A 15544-nucleotide genomic window follows, 5' to 3' on the forward strand; every position below is an offset into this window, starting at 1 on the left:
TTTAAATACATGTAACTAGAATTATTTTGGTTCCTGAACACAAATTAAACCCAATGTTTTATATGAAAACGTAATTAAATATACTTTTTAAAATCAAAAATGAACAAATTAATGCTATAAAGCCTAAAAAGCACTCTCTTTTCACCATGGTCACTGGTACTATTTGCTTTACGCTTATCAGCCATTGCTAATCGTTATTAGGGCAAAAACAAATGTAAAAATGCTCGCTAAAGACGTGTACATACAAATTGTTATTGGGCAATCGACAGACACAGCAGTTGGGGGAGGCCATCGCGTACAAATACTGTATGATACAGTGCAGTATGGTGCCACGCATCATGGGAACATGAATGAATCCCTGCACCCCACCCATGCAATGGTCGTTTTCCCGTCCGATTTCCTGTGCGCTCAGCATGATATGTTTGTTTGAAAAGCATATTAAACCCTATTTTTTACTTAGAAAGTTATTAAATGTACTTTTAAAAACAAGAATGAATACATATTTTGGAGTAAATCTCTAATATGAAAGGTCTGTAATGAAAGGGTGACGAGGGATAACGAGCTAGTTAGAGGGGAGGTGGGCCCTCTGGCCTGGTGCTCTTGCCTCACACCTAGCTCGGCTTCACGCAGTTTAAACCAAAGCATTCAGAATCATTGGAATCTCCCGCGATGAAGCTAACTCCGAGGGCCTTTCACTCACTCACCGCAGGCAGGGTGGTGGTCTTTCTGTCTTCTACCGACTCCTCTCCGGCCTTGGTCCCCCAGCTCTCTCTGTGCTCTGTCCCCCAAATATTCCTGCAGGATGCACAAGATCTGCCAGCAACCCTCTTCTGGTGAAACTGCCAAAATCAAGACTTTCTGCTCACCTTCACTCTTTCATTCCTCTTTTCTCCCGCCTCTGGAAAAATCTCCCACACTCTCTTCAATCCCACTCCTCCCTCCAGGTCTTTAAAACGGCTGTTCACTGCCATCTCTTATCTTCCCCCATCCAAAACTTTGATCTTTTCTACACCCGTTAAAACACCCCAAATCCGCCTCTTTCAATCCCCAACTTCTTTCCTGAAATTCCTAGTAGTGTTCATTTGCTTTATACCGTGTACCCCTCCCTCCTCCACCAGCCCTCCCCCTTCCACAGATCTACTGACGTCCATGTTCTCTACTGTTGTTGTGCTTGTGTGCTTCCCTCTCTCTCCCCCCTCTTGTCTCCCACTCCCTTCATTGTATGTTTTATTTATGTGTCTGTGCATGTTTTCATGTTCAATGTGTTAGCTCTTTTACACGAGCCTCGATTCTGTTTAAAAAAAAAAATCCCTCTATCTTGAGGGCTTCTAGGTACCTATCTACTCTTTCTGCTGCCACTACCTTTCCAGGAAGACCATTTCATGCCTGAACTATTCTCTTCTTGGAAGAGCCCTGTCTTAATACTTTGGTTTGGTCAGCCTCCTTGTGAATGCGGTGGTTTGTAAGAAAGAGGGTTGGCGAATGACAATTAACAAAACTCAATATTTATTCGCAATTTGGCAACATCAAAGAAAATGGGATCCTCTCCAATCCTGTAATTATTTTCACTTCCTCATCCGGTACTTGTACACAGTAAGTTTGTTACTAGTGATGGAAGTGAGAGGCCTAGCATGCATGATTGGTGGAAAACCCACAGAGGGTGATGGCCTTATATCTATTGTGATTAGGGATCATGGAAGTGCTTATACATAGTCCATTACACTGGACAACAAAGATTTTGCTCCTGGGGTAGAAACATATGTTCGAGACTAAATCGACTATGCTTATTCTGTCTGAATGTGAAATCAGAATTTTCTCAGCACGTCAGGATTTTGAGTTGTACATATGGTCCAATTACAGTAGCTTGCCCTGGTGGGTGATTTTGAGTGATCATAAATTATTCTTTTTTTGTTTCAATTGTAGCAATACAACTGTTGTAGAATATTATTTCTCATAAAAAGAGCTTTTGAATTCACTTTAAATTATTTAAAATGGATGAAAACTGACCAAGCTATGAATTTTTAAGTAAAATTTTCCACGTGGCATTACAATTTTGCATGCCGCTTCCGTGCTGAGAGGAGTTAATAACTTGATACTAAAATGTTTAAATGCAATATGTATATATTTTAAAAATGTATCAAGTTTGGAATTCATATCATGCTAATAGTATCTATATATTTTCAGGTTATAAGCCTGGTGTTGGCTTAGCGGTTAGGGTGCTGGCTTGGAATCCTAGGATCCTGAGTTCGAATCCCGGCCGATCGTTGAATTAACGCCAGGGGGTTGACTCAGCCTGTTATCCTTCCGAGGTCGGCAAATTGAGTACCAGCTTGCTGGGATGAATGATCCCGGTGTGTACCCCAATTTAGAATAGGTACAACGTATCCCTGCACATCGTAAGAGGTGACCAAGGGTTGACGTCAGGAAGGACATCCGTCAGGAAGGGCATCCGGCCATAAAAACATTGCCTCAAACAGGGAACCATGATTGTCATGGGGCCCGCAATGCCAACCCCTGCTCTAGCAGGGGAAAATGGCCTTAAAACGATCATTCATTCATTCATATTTTCAGGTTATAACCGAATATATTTTTCTGTATATTTTCAGGTTAGGCATATGTTACTACAGGCATCATGAATAGGTGAGGCTGTGTGAATCACCCTGATAACTTTTGTTATATCTGTGGGAAATACACTCCATGTAGCCAGCGCAACAACCTTTTACCAAGAGGGTGGAAGCTGCTTACAAGTATTATTTTGAATGTAAAGTTGGAGACCAAGATAGTACCTCATGTTTGCTGCACCGTGTGTAACTCGGGGCTTACGCAGTGGTTGAGTGGCAAAAGGAAGGCAATGCCTTTTGCTGTGCCAATGATGTGGCTTGAGCCAACGAATCATCACTCTGACTGCCACTTTTGTTGGGCAAATATTGCTGGTTTCTCAACGAAAAACAAGTCAAAAATTGTATATCCAGATTGTAAGTCTGCTCTGAAGCCGGACCCCCATGACTTGGATTCTCTGTGCCAGTTCCACCAGAGGCCGCTCAGATGAAAGTGATGACAACTCTGACGATGCTATGGGTAATATGGATGAACTGTACGAACCTGAGTCTGAAGAAAAGAAGCCACACTTGCTAAATCAATAAGAATTAAACGATCTGGTGAGAGACCTGTCATTGTCAAAGGAGAAGGCTGAAGTGTTGGGCTTCAGACTACAGCAATGGAATCTCCTAGAGGAAGGAACCAAAATGTCCCACTTCCGTGATCACCACACAAACCTAGCTGCCTTTTTTAAGATAGAAAATGATGTTTGACCGGTTCAACCCAAACATGATGGGTGATTACTGCTGGTTCCTATAACGGGAGACCAATTCCACACACAAGCGCAAGAGCGAGTGTCTCACACACTTCTGAACACGTCTGAACATTGACTACGCTGACTATATTGCAAGGAAGAGTGTAAACTTGAAGTGTTGTTTCTGAATCACTCACAATGGGGCAGATTTCCCTATCAAGTTTACACCCTTCCTAAGATTACCATGTTCTAATGTTTTATTAACTTCTTTTTCTGCAACTTGTTTATGTTCTTGGTTTGTATACTACACATTATACACGGAGATCAATCATTGTTATCAAAATATGGCGTGAAAGTAATTACTAAGCACTGATATTATCTATCTATAATTCCAGTAATCTCTGTTTGTTTGTACGTTTGTACGTTTGTTTGTCTGTGACCGCTGTTTCTCGACAACCACGGGTCCGATATACTTTTAACTTGCCAGGTATATTGCTGGGGACCCGAGGATGTGCCTTTTCAAGGTTTCATATTAATCGGACAATTACTTACCGAGCTATGTCCAAAAAACGATTCAACCAATCAGAGAGCAGCGAACTATCGCGTGTGCCGAACGTGGCGGACACACTCTGCCTCGGATGGCACATTTGAGAGCGTATTCATTTATTTCACGTTTGCAAACTATGTTGGCGCTATGTTGGCGTTAAACTATGTTTTAAAACTAATAAAAACGAATTTGCGATTCATTCGCTTTCCTGCGCGTTTGTGCACGCGATGGCGATTTCTTTACCAAACTCCGGAAGCCGTTCGCTTTGGACCAAACCATTTCATGTAAATAGAGGGGGGGGATATAATTTTAGATATAGATATAGTACGGGCAATGCCCTAGTATGTACAATGTGGCGATCTGCAATAATAAAGTATCTAATATAGCATGCCGGGTATCATTAATACATACACGTATTTTGAAAACCTGACGTGCTGGCTAAACTCTGACCACATATTTGAAATCAGCGGCCCAGATTTAGCCAAGAACACCTGCATTTCCTTTAGTAGCAGACAAAGGTTTTTTTTGTTGTTGCCCAGAGTTATCATCAACAACCTTGGAGTCGCAATTAATGAAGTGAACGTGAGTCAAACGTATGCCTTCTGACCTTGTTGTGAATGTTTAGACCATTTGACTTTACAGGCCACCTTTCCTGAATCAACATGATCCCAAGGTCAGTGGAACGTGCACAGATGTTTTTTTACATTGGCCTCTATGACCTCCCTTACTGATTGTCCCATTGCTAGGCGGACATCAACCGGGATGAAGCTGAGATTCCTACCCTCGAGGTGGAGGATGCTTGGGCCGGGGCTGAAGGTCCAACGTCGATCCCTGAACTGGCATTGGACCAACATGGGGTTCACTACCCTCTTGTGCAGCACCACTATGTCCTCTGCCGGTTGCTTCATGCCACCTTGGCATTTGGCCTACGTGTCAGGCCCCTTTCACTGTTTGATGCAAAAGTAGGTTCGTTATGTCTGGATTTCATGTGAAAATTAGAAAATGGAATTTTGTTATTAAATGCAGTTTGCTATTAGAAAGGACAAAAAATTCTTTTTTTTCAAAAGTCCTTCGTTGCTGTTTTGGAGCTTTTGAAATATCAGGTCAGGTATGGGAGCATGTGCCGGAGCGTCCACTTTCTGACGGTACTCCAGTGGCCTCCATCTGGCAATCCCCTAGGCTGATGCCTGGCCCATCCCTATTTCCTTGAGGTGCTGATCAACCTGCTGCAACCACGAGGCACGTGGTCGGCCCGTTGGCCTCGTCCATTCACGAGGCTCCCTTGCTGAGAGTATCTGGGGAGCTGGATCAGCGTCCAGAAAATGAACCACATGTCAATACAGCCGCAGCTGACGCTCATGGACCATACAGGAAACAAATCTCATCTGGGTCTCTCTCAGCAACCACTCGTTGGACACAAAGTCCGACCAGCAATAGCCAAGGATTATCCGAAGAGACTTTGTTCCAAGGGAGTTAAGTCTCATTTGCTGGCCCTTGGTAAGGGTCCAGGTCTCGCATCCGTAGAGCAAGACTGGAAGCACCAAGGACTTAAAGATTCTGACTTTCGTCCTCCTGCATAGATACCGACAGCGCCACACCCCATGATCCAGTGAATCCATGACTCCCCAGGCCTGACCCAGACGTCTATCAACCTCTGGCTCACAACATGAATAACACTGCCAAGGTAAGTGAATCTCTTTGTGACCTCAACATATTCGCCACAAACAGGCAAGCAGCGTCCAATATGTCATTGAAAGCCTGGATCTTGGTTTTGACCCAGGAAATCCATAATCAGCAACTCCACCTCCTTATTCAGTGCTGGCGGACCCCCATAAGAATATCCAGCGTTTCCACAAAGATGACTGCATCATCTGCGAAATCAAGGTCAGAGATCTTGACACTCCCAAACGTTGCACTGCAGCCTGACCTCTCGGACATCCTCCCCAGAATCTAATCCCTACAAGTGCTGAAGAGTGTGGGAGCCAGTACACACCCCTGCCGAACTCCAGTAACAACTGGAAATAAGTCAGAGATGGAGCCACCACACCTCACAGCACTCTCAGTACCAGAGTATAGTTCAGAGATCAGATTGATCAGCGTTGGTGGCACCCCACGAAGACCAAGAATCCTCCAGTGGGCATCCCGATTCACTGAATCGAACGCTTTGCGGAGATCAACATAGGCTGCAAGCAGCCCCTGGCAAAACTCTCTCTTGCGTTTGGTGAGGACCTGAAGCACAAGGATACGGTCAATCATTGACCTCTTTGGTGTAAAGCCCGACTCTTTAAAGTGTAAAGGTGTAAAGCTCTGGTCACTGGTGCTCGAGCAGATGGCGGCGAACCCTCTAAAGAATGATCCAAGCAAAGACCTTGCCCGGCACTGAGAGTAGTGTCACCCCTCAGTCGTTGTTGCAGTCCTGGTGATCACCTTTCCCTTTCCAGGGAGGGACAACAAGGCCCCTCTTTCAGTCAGTTGGGATTATGCCTGTGCTCCAAACAGAGCAGAGAACTGCATGCAACGACTCAAGTATAGCATTTCCACCAGCCTTGAGAAGCTTGGCATGGATGCCACAAATCCCAGGAGCTTTGCCCCCTTTTAGCCGGTTCACCGCCGCCTGTGTTTCCACAAGTGAAGGCGGTTCACAATTAATTGGGGGGTCAGCATTTGGGATAGCAACACCCCTGACATCCAACTCAACAGACGGTGGGTCAGCCTGGTACAACCGCTCAAAGTAACTGGCCCAGCGGGCCTTCACTTCAGACTCCTCTGTCAAGAGGCCACCGCCCTCTGCTCTAACTGCAGTACACTTAGGGACAGGCTTAGAGGAACGCAATGCACGGATTCCTCTGTATGCAGGACGAGAATCACATGTCCACAAGTGATGCTCTACCCTTTTACAGATTCCTCGCACATAGGCCTCCTTATCTGCCCTCAGCAAGCGTACAGTTTTATACCTCAGTGTTACGTGCTCTTCCCCGACCCCCTGGTCACGGTGTACCTCTGAGCCCCGAGAGGAGTCACGGCAGAAAAATGTGTTATTCTGTGTCAAAAATCAATGGTGAAACCACACCAATTGTTACCAACAAACAAATATTGTATTAAAAATCACACAAGAATAACAGTACAACCATAATAGCAATCAAAATTACAATCGATGTATATCTTATGATGGTACCATCAGCTAGTATAAAGTAACTCACTGTGCTCGAAGTGAGTGAAAAAGAACATTCCCCAATGTCACTATATTCCTGTCTTCGAGCTCAGAGTTGATCCCCTCCAGTGATCGTCAGAACGATGTTGAATCGAAACCCGAATCCCGTTCAGGTGACAAGCCCAGTCACGCCGCAAAAACTGCACAAAGGCGCACGCGGCCAAAGCGGCGAAAAGGGTCACACGGCCAGAAGCTGCGAAAAGGCGCACTCAAGGCGACTGGGAAAACACACCCTCTGGTATGATTGTTTTACAGCTCCAAATCGGTGAACCTCAGGTTTGCCTTCAAAATCCGCGTTACACACACACATCCCAGATAGCCGTCTGAATGGTGAAAACGGCTGACGCAAAGCAAGGAAAGTTTGCTCGACGCGCGAAGCGTGCAAGTCAAAATGGCCGACGGCCCGTACTCGTGTCGAAACGACACGACGATGATTCCTCGGAATCCAACGCCCAAACCTGACACGCAGGTTGATCAGTCACAGCGAGAAGAACTCTGTCGCAGGAATTCCTTTCCCAGGAACCCCGAAAGTTCACTCGCGACTTTCGTTCGACAACGTTCGCCCCGGACCTTGAAGCGACTAGCTTCTTCTCTGACTTCACTCGCTCCGCCCTCTTTTCTCTCTCTTCTTCTTCGTCTTCTGGTTCCCGATCCAGTTTCCTGTTTCTTTTAACATTAACTTTTTTTACCTTTTGAAAACAGTTCATGAACAATAAACCTTTTGAAAACAATACTAGTACATGGAATCAGAAATATTTACAGTGGATGCAAACCACCACAACGGAAGTGACGAATCCGTAACACTTCCCCCCCCCCCCCCCCCCTCAAGAAAGAAAGTTTGAACATAGTGAAAACTTTCTTTGCAGGCCAAAAACATTTTTTGAATGAAGGTTAAGGGGTTGTGATCAAAATCCAAAGTCAAGCAAATCTATAGCACTTTTTAGGGAGGCCGAGCTGAGAGCCAGGTTTCATGGTGGTTGGGTGGTGAGGCCTGGAGGTATTCACTACATGGACGCCTTTAGGAACGTGGAGTTCACGGTTAATCCGTGTAGGAATCTTGACTCGGCTGCTCCGCAGCATTCAGTGCTTCAAACTCTTCCTAACTTTCATAATAATCACGGTTGGAGCGTTTGTCGCTGTAGTCACGGGAATAGCGGTCTCCTTCTCGGCCACTACACTGATAAATCATCCCTGCGGGAGCTGCCGTAACTCTGGGAGCCTCCATAGTAATCTCGACTGCGGCCACCACCAAAACTACGACTCCCACCCCGGGAGCCATCGCCACCCCTGAAACTACCTCCACGTTTGTTTTGTTTTTTGTTTTTTTGTTTGTTTACAGGATCGAGGCTCGTGAAAGAGCTAACATTTATCACACAAAAAATCAAACAGACACACAAAGTATATAACAAGGGGAGTGGTAGACAAGATGGGGAGAGAAAGGGAAGCACACAAACACAACATTTGAGAGCAGGGACATCGGGAGATCTGTGGGAGGGAGAGGGCTTGGGGGGTGGAGGCGTGGGGAGGGGAGGGGGGGTGCAAGAAGTATAAAACACAAGGACATTGCAAGGACTTCCAGGAAAGAAGTTGGTATTTCAAAAAAGTGGATCTGAGGTGAAATTAGCGTGGGTAGAAAAGATCAAGGTTTTGGATGGGGGAAGAGAAGAGATGGTGGTGAACAGCTGTTTTAAAGACCTGGAGGGAGGAGTGGGATTGAACAGACTGAGGGAGTTTGTTCCAGAGGTGGGAGAAAAGAGGAATGAAGGAGTGAAGGTGAGCAGAGACTCTTGGTTTTGGCAGTTTAACTATAAGAGGGTTGAAGGCAGATCTTGTGTGACCTGTAGGAATATTTGAGGGACAGAGCCCAGAGAGAGCTGGGGGAGCAAGGCCGGAGAGGAGTCGGAAGAAGACAAAAAGACCACCAACCTGCCTGCGGTGAGTAAGTGAAAGGCCCTCGGAGTTAGCTTCATCACGGGAGATTCCAATGATTCTGAAAGCTTTGGTTTCAACAGCGTGAAGACGAGCTAGGTGTGAGGCAGGAGCACCAGCCCAGAGGGGAGAACAGTATTCCATTGAGCTGCAGATGAAAGCCTTGTATGTGGTGAGGAGTCAGGTGTGCCAAGGAACGACTTCGCACGACGGAGGATACGCAGTCGGCGACTGGCTTTGGAGGCCAGATTTGAAATGTGGTTTTCCCAGGAAAGATCATGGCAGATAGTGAGACCCGAAAGCTTGAGTTAGAGAACTTCTTGGAGAGGATTGTTGAGAAAGTAGATGGGAGGGTTGTCCAGTCGGTCTTTTCGGAGAGACATCGTAAGAGTGTGATATTTGTCAGGATTGAAAGACATGTTTCACTTATTTGACCAGTCTGTGATTTTGTCCAGGTCTGCAGAGAGTGAGGAGGCTGCAGACTACCGATCTGAGGGATGAGCGGCAGAGAGTGGAGTCATCAGCAAAGAGATAGAGAGGATTTTCAAGAGAGAGAGATCATTGATCATTGACGTTTTCCTCTTATGTAGCCCCCTCGACGCTCATGGCCTGCCTTCTCTACTGTTATGGTCCGACCATCCAAATCCTTGCCATTCAAATTCTTTTCTGCATCTTTGGCGTCCTTAGTGTTGTCAAACGTGACAAATCCAAACCCTCCAGACTTTTGCGTCTCCCTGTCTTTTATCAGCAGCACTTCCAAGAGCGGTCCATATCTGCTGAAGACAGAGTCCGGCATCTTCCCTTGTGTTGAAGTTCAGTCCACCTACAAAGAGCTTGCCAATATTGCCTCCAATCATGACTCGTGTGTGCTGACATTTAGTTTCAGGGTACTTTACAAGACGTGTCTGTGCCAAGCGTGACGTCAGTACCTTCTCCTTTTCTTCAGAGCGCTTCCTACCCATAGCACGAGTCGCGGCAAAGGATGGAAAGATACCCGGAATCCTCTGCGCTAACTGTGCAATGTTATTTTCCATGCTAGGCTTTTCAACAAACCTCAGATTACCAGAAACTTGCCCACCGGCCAAATCATTCCCGATAACAAGAGATATTCCCTCTACAGGTAGAGTGGCTTGTAAACATACGGTGACCGGTCCTGACACCAAGTCAGACTTTAAATGGATGACATGAAGTGGAGCTTTAACACAGCCACCAACCCCCTGTAAAAGAACACTCACACCAGTTGCCGTCTTCTCTGACAATGGCAAAATGCCTTCCAGCATTAAAGATTGATGTGCTCCTGTGTCCCTCAATACCCTAACAAGTCTCTGGTTAGTCAAGTCTCCATCCAGTGACACAAACCCCTCTGAAATAAAAGGTTTGTAACCCTCTTGAGCAAGGTCATTCTGTGATGCCGTAACTTTGGCATGAGAACCTTCACAAGGCACTGTCCTCCAAGGACGATTTCTCGCATTTGCCAATGCATTCGGAGTTGTACTAATCTGACTCCGCTCCTGATTTTTCCTTTCCAGGGCATAACATTGGGACATCAAATGTCCAGGGTTTCTTGCAAAAAGCGCAAGTAGGCCCGGAGGAAAAACTTGTGGTCTGCGTCGAGCCCCCCGGAAGATACGTCTGTCTTGGAACTGTAGTCTTCTGATCCCTAAAAGTCGTGGTATCAGATTTGTCCCCATCGTCATCTCTAGGCCGCCTCCACGAATATTTGTTCTCCGCCCCTGATTTGCCATACCTCCCCTGGCTAACTCTAGGTGGGAAGTTAGGTTTGTGGAACCCCATCCTGTGTGTCAAGGCATAGTCATCTGCCACGGTTGCTGCCTCATACAACTCTGGTACTTTCTTTTCCTCCAGATGTACTTTAATGTCTGCGTGAACGCACTGTTTGAATTCCTCCACCAAGATCAATTGTCGCAACAGGTTGAAGTCTTTCCCAACCCCCTTCGAATCAGACCACCGATCAAACATGGTTTCCTTCATTCTGGCAAACTCCACATGGGTCTCACTCTCCCTCTTCCTGGCATTCCGGAATTTTTGCCGGTAAGCTTCAGGGACCAATTCATAGGCTTTGAGAATGGCTTTTTTCACTTTCTCATAATCGACACATTGGTCAATCGGTAAAGCCGAAAATATATCTTGAGCTTTACCCACCAAAACACTTTGCACTAACATAGTCCAGGACCCCACAGGCCATTTTAGCATTTGAGCCACTTTCTCAAAGTGTAAAGAAAAACTTGGCTACCTCTTTTTCATTGAAGGGTGGAACCAGCCTCACATGTTTACCAACATCCCAGGCGTTCTGACTAGTTGTCGAACCAGCCGGCATGGATGCAACCTCTCCCCGTTCTCCCTTTAATTCCAACTTCTTGAGTTCAACTTCCCTCTGATAATCCATGTCCCATTCCTTTAACTCCCTTTCAGCTCTCCTCTCCTCTGCTCTTTCCTTTCTCTTCTTTCTTCGAGTTCCCTTGCAGCTCTCCTTTCCTCTGCTCTTTCCCCTGCTCTTCTTTCTTCTTCAGCGCTCCTTTCCTCTGCTCTTCTCTCCTCTGCTTTCCTTTCCTCTGCTTTTACCCTTTCCTGGCTCTGCAGTTGCATCTCCATTTTCCGGAGCTCCACATTTTCTTTTTCCTCGGGTAACCAATCCAAGGCAACCTCTGTCCATGTTCCTTGTCCCACCAGAGATTCTACCACCAATGTCTGCATCTCTGCTTTCTTCATATTGACTCAGACCTCCAAGTTAAAATGTCTGGCCAATATCAAGAGTTCGGATTTTTTTAACGCTTGGAACTGTGCCTCATTAGGGGATGCCGCAAACTGTTCTGCGCCAAACACCATGGTGACTATCAGTTAACACCTGTTAACCTTCACACAAAAATTTCCAAATTTTTTTGAAATATTTGGGAATGTTAGAAAAAAAAATCCCAAATTTGGGAATGTTAGGGAATTCTATCCCGGACGGATGTTATTGGGGAATTTAAATCCCAGACGGAGACCCAATTTCGAGCCCCGAGCCAATTGGACGAGCCCCCAATTTCTGTTACGTGCTCTTCCCCGACCCCCTGGTCACGGTGTACCTCCGAGCCCCGAGAGGAGTCACGGCAGAAAAATGTGTTATTCTGTGTCAAAAATCAATGGTGAAACCACACCAATTGTTACCAACAAACAAATATTGTATTAAAAATCACACAAGAATAACAGTACAACCATAATAGCAATCAAAAGTACAATCAATGTATATCTTATGATGGTACCATCAGCTAGTATAAAGTAACTCACTGTGCTCCAAGTGAGTGAAAAAGAACATTCCCCAATGTCTCTATATTCCCGTCTTCGAGCTCAGAGTTGATCCCCTCCAGCGATCGTCAGAACGATGTTGAATCGAAACCCGAATCCCGTTCAGGTGACAGGCCCAGTCACGCCGCCAAAACTGCACAAAGGCGCACGCGTCCAAAGCGGCGAAAAGGGTCACGTGGCCAGAAGCTGCGAAAAGGCGCACTCAAGGCGACTGGGAAAACACGCCCTCTGGCATGATTGTTTTACAGCTCCAAATCATTGAACCTCAGGTTTGCCTTCAAAATCCGCGTTACACACACACATCCCAGATAGCCGTCTGAATGGTGAAAACGGCTGACAGGAAGCAAGGGAAGTTTGCTCGACGCGCGAAGCGCGCTAGTCAAAATGGCCGACGGCCCGTACTCAGGTAGAAACGACACGACGATGATTACTCGGAATCCAATGCCCAAACCTGACACGCAGGTTGATCAGTCACAGCGAGAACAACTCTGTCACAGGAATTCCTTTCCCAGGAACCCCGAAAGTTCACTAGCGACTTTCGTTCGACAACGTTCTCCCCGGACCTTGAAGCGACTAGCTTCTTCTCCGACTTCACTTGCTCCGCCCTCTTTTCTCTCTCTTCTTCTTCGTCTTCCGGTTCCCGATCCGGTTTCCTGTTTCTTTTAACATTAACTTTTTTTACCGTTTGAAAACTTCATGAACAATAAACCTTTTGAAAACAATAATAGTACATGGAATCAGAAATATTTACAGTGGATGCAAACCACCACAACGGAAGTGACGAATCCATAACACTCAGCTCCCGGAACAGTTCAGCTCTGCCATCGAGCCTGGCCCTGCGACTCTGGTCGATAGTATCAAGCGTCTCCTGAGAGACAAAGTTCTTCTTCGCCTGATGGTGGGCTCCAAGACAGCCACCAGCAAAATCAAGGATGGTGGTCTTGAAGGCACTCCACAACTCCTCATGATCCCCCAAAGCATCTAGACCCCCCAAAACTCCACTCAACCTGCTCACAAACTCCTCAGCTACCATATCCTCCTTGAGCTTGCCCACATCCAGCCGAGGATGGGATGGTAGCATTCTCTTGGATTTGAGCTGCAACTTCAGAGTTGCTACAACAAGCCTGTGGTCAGTGTTGAGAAACTGAGCACTCCAGTAGACCCTGCAGTTCTGGAGCATCCGCCATCGACCATCAATGAGCACATGGTCAATCTCCTTTGCCACACCACCAACATTGGAATACCAAGTCCAGTGATGAGGCTGTGGGCGCTGAAACCATGAGCCAGCCACCCTAAGTCCATGACTTCTTGCAAAGCCGAAGAACTTAGTGCTATTCTGGTTCACAGTCCCAGATCCATGGGGACCAACACATGCCTCATAACCATCCCTGTCAGTGCCAGTCGATGCATTGAAATCCCCCAAGACTAGAAGAGTATCTCTCCTGGGGCACTGATCAACCACAGACTCGAGCGTGGCATAGAATGCGTCCTTCACAGTGAGATCACTTTCCTCATACAGAGACCGAGCATGTACGCATATACAGAGACCAGGGAAATGACACCCAAAGAGTGACAAATCCTCAGTCTCATAATACGATCGTTGACCGGTGTTACCTCGACTCTATCATTGGAGTCAGCTTATTGGACACAGCTATAGCAACTCAATGGGCATGGTAACCGTCAAAGCGACCAGACCAGTAGTAGGTGTAACCACCCACCATGATCTCACCACTATCCAGCCTCCAAACCTTAGAAAGTGCTGCAACACTGATGTTCAAACGCTGGAGCTCATATGATAGCAGAGACAGGTGATCATCCTCTCTTAGAGTAAGAACGTTTCAGGCACCCACCCAAAGGGGCCGCCTCAGGTTAACCCAAGGAGACCGTCGTCTGGTGGACGACGCCTCAGCACCACCGCAACACACACGTCCACAACCCAACCAAGGAAAGTTACCCCGTGCTTTTCCTCGTATTATCAAAGAATGGGGGTCCCCAATCCCATCATCCGGTGAGCTGCTCTATGAAGGGCAGCTGCACAGGAGGTATTCCCACGAAGTGGTTTTTTTTTATTGTGTTCTTTGTGCATGTTGCGTAATGACATGTTTTTATGGTGGCCTGAGTGCAAATCCTGCCACCAACCTCCTAGAGAAAGGTAACCGACTGCAGGAGGACGTCCGCAGACGCAGTTGAGCACCAGATACGGATGGCCGTTGGCTCACAGGGAGCTCCTCTGCCCATTGACAGGTCTTGTTTCAGCCCTACTAGGTGTCCATATCCAAACACCCCCTATGGGCGTCTAGACCAGGTGTAAAAAATTTTTTATACCCCCAAAAAATGTGTGACTACTCTTAGTCTGGCTCCTACCCATTGACCTGCCTGGCTAGGTAAGACCTACCAGGAGCAAAGCTCCCACCAGTATAGCGCAAAGAGGCACAGGAGCATGCAAGCGTCCCCACTACGATCAAAGTGCGTCACAATCGGGGAGGAATGTCATTTGGTCAAAAAGTTAGAAGTGAAGTGGAGTGGAGTGATGAGAGAGGTAACTATGGGTTACTTTTTATTTCATTGTCCTCCATCAGTAGCCCCAGGCATCGTCACTGGAAGCCCAAAGCCCCAGCCACACTGACCGGATTCCACCAGAGATCGAGTAAAGATGAAATGTTAAATAGTTGTCTGTACTGTGCAAGTTGTAATTAAGTGGTATACAGTGTCAAATGCAATTGCTTTCCTGACTTACCTTTATTTCCTGACTATAAATATAAATTCTGCATATTGCCTTTCTTTTTCTCTTAAATTCAGGGAAAATATGCCTTCTTTAAAGACTTTTCCACCCTTCCTCTCTTACCTTCTGGGGAAATGGATCCAGAGCTTGTTTCACTCCGACAGCAGGTCAGTGCCACACCGCATAGAGCATTACTAAGTGTCTGTAATATTATTATTATTCAAACCATTACCGAGCTTTTCAAGAGCAGCTGAAGGCATTTTTGATGAACTGTTTTATTTCATTTTATGCATTTGGCATCTGTAATTATTTGCTGTTCTTTGGTTGTCTTGCTCAGTTCCAATATCTCTCAATTATTTTACCCTTGATAATCCATTTCTCCCCTAATTCCCCCATCCCTTCACCCCCAAAACTGTTAATGCTTGTAAATACCAATGACGTACTCTAACCAAAGGTAATCTTCAATCTTGATGCTGTTATTCAAACTTTATATTATATTCAGTTGGAGGGTTCCTGGCAGGGCTGACATCTCTAGGC

At 46.2% G+C, this 15544-nt stretch overlaps 1 protein-coding gene across 3 annotated transcripts in view; it reads left to right on the forward strand.

The window, feature by feature from the left end:
• The window catches only part of RAB3GAP2 (RAB3 GTPase activating non-catalytic protein subunit 2), a 189861-nt gene that overhangs the window by 148490 nt on the left and 25827 nt on the right, over window positions 1-15544 (forward strand). For all 3 annotated transcript variants that reach the window (XM_078784331.1, XM_078784333.1, XM_078784332.1), the window contains exons 32-33: window positions 4586-4801; window positions 15085-15174. In XM_078784331.1, coding sequence (XP_078640457.1) covers window positions 4586-4801; window positions 15085-15174 — 306 coding nt within the window. The remainder of the gene's footprint in view (window positions 1-4585; window positions 4802-15084; window positions 15175-15544) is intronic.

Source organism: Myxine glutinosa, chromosome 9 (genome assembly GCF_964187855.1).
Source record: "Myxine glutinosa chromosome 9, kmMyxGlut1.1, whole genome shotgun sequence".
Taxonomy (NCBI): Eukaryota; Metazoa; Chordata; class Myxini; order Myxiniformes; family Myxinidae; genus Myxine; species Myxine glutinosa.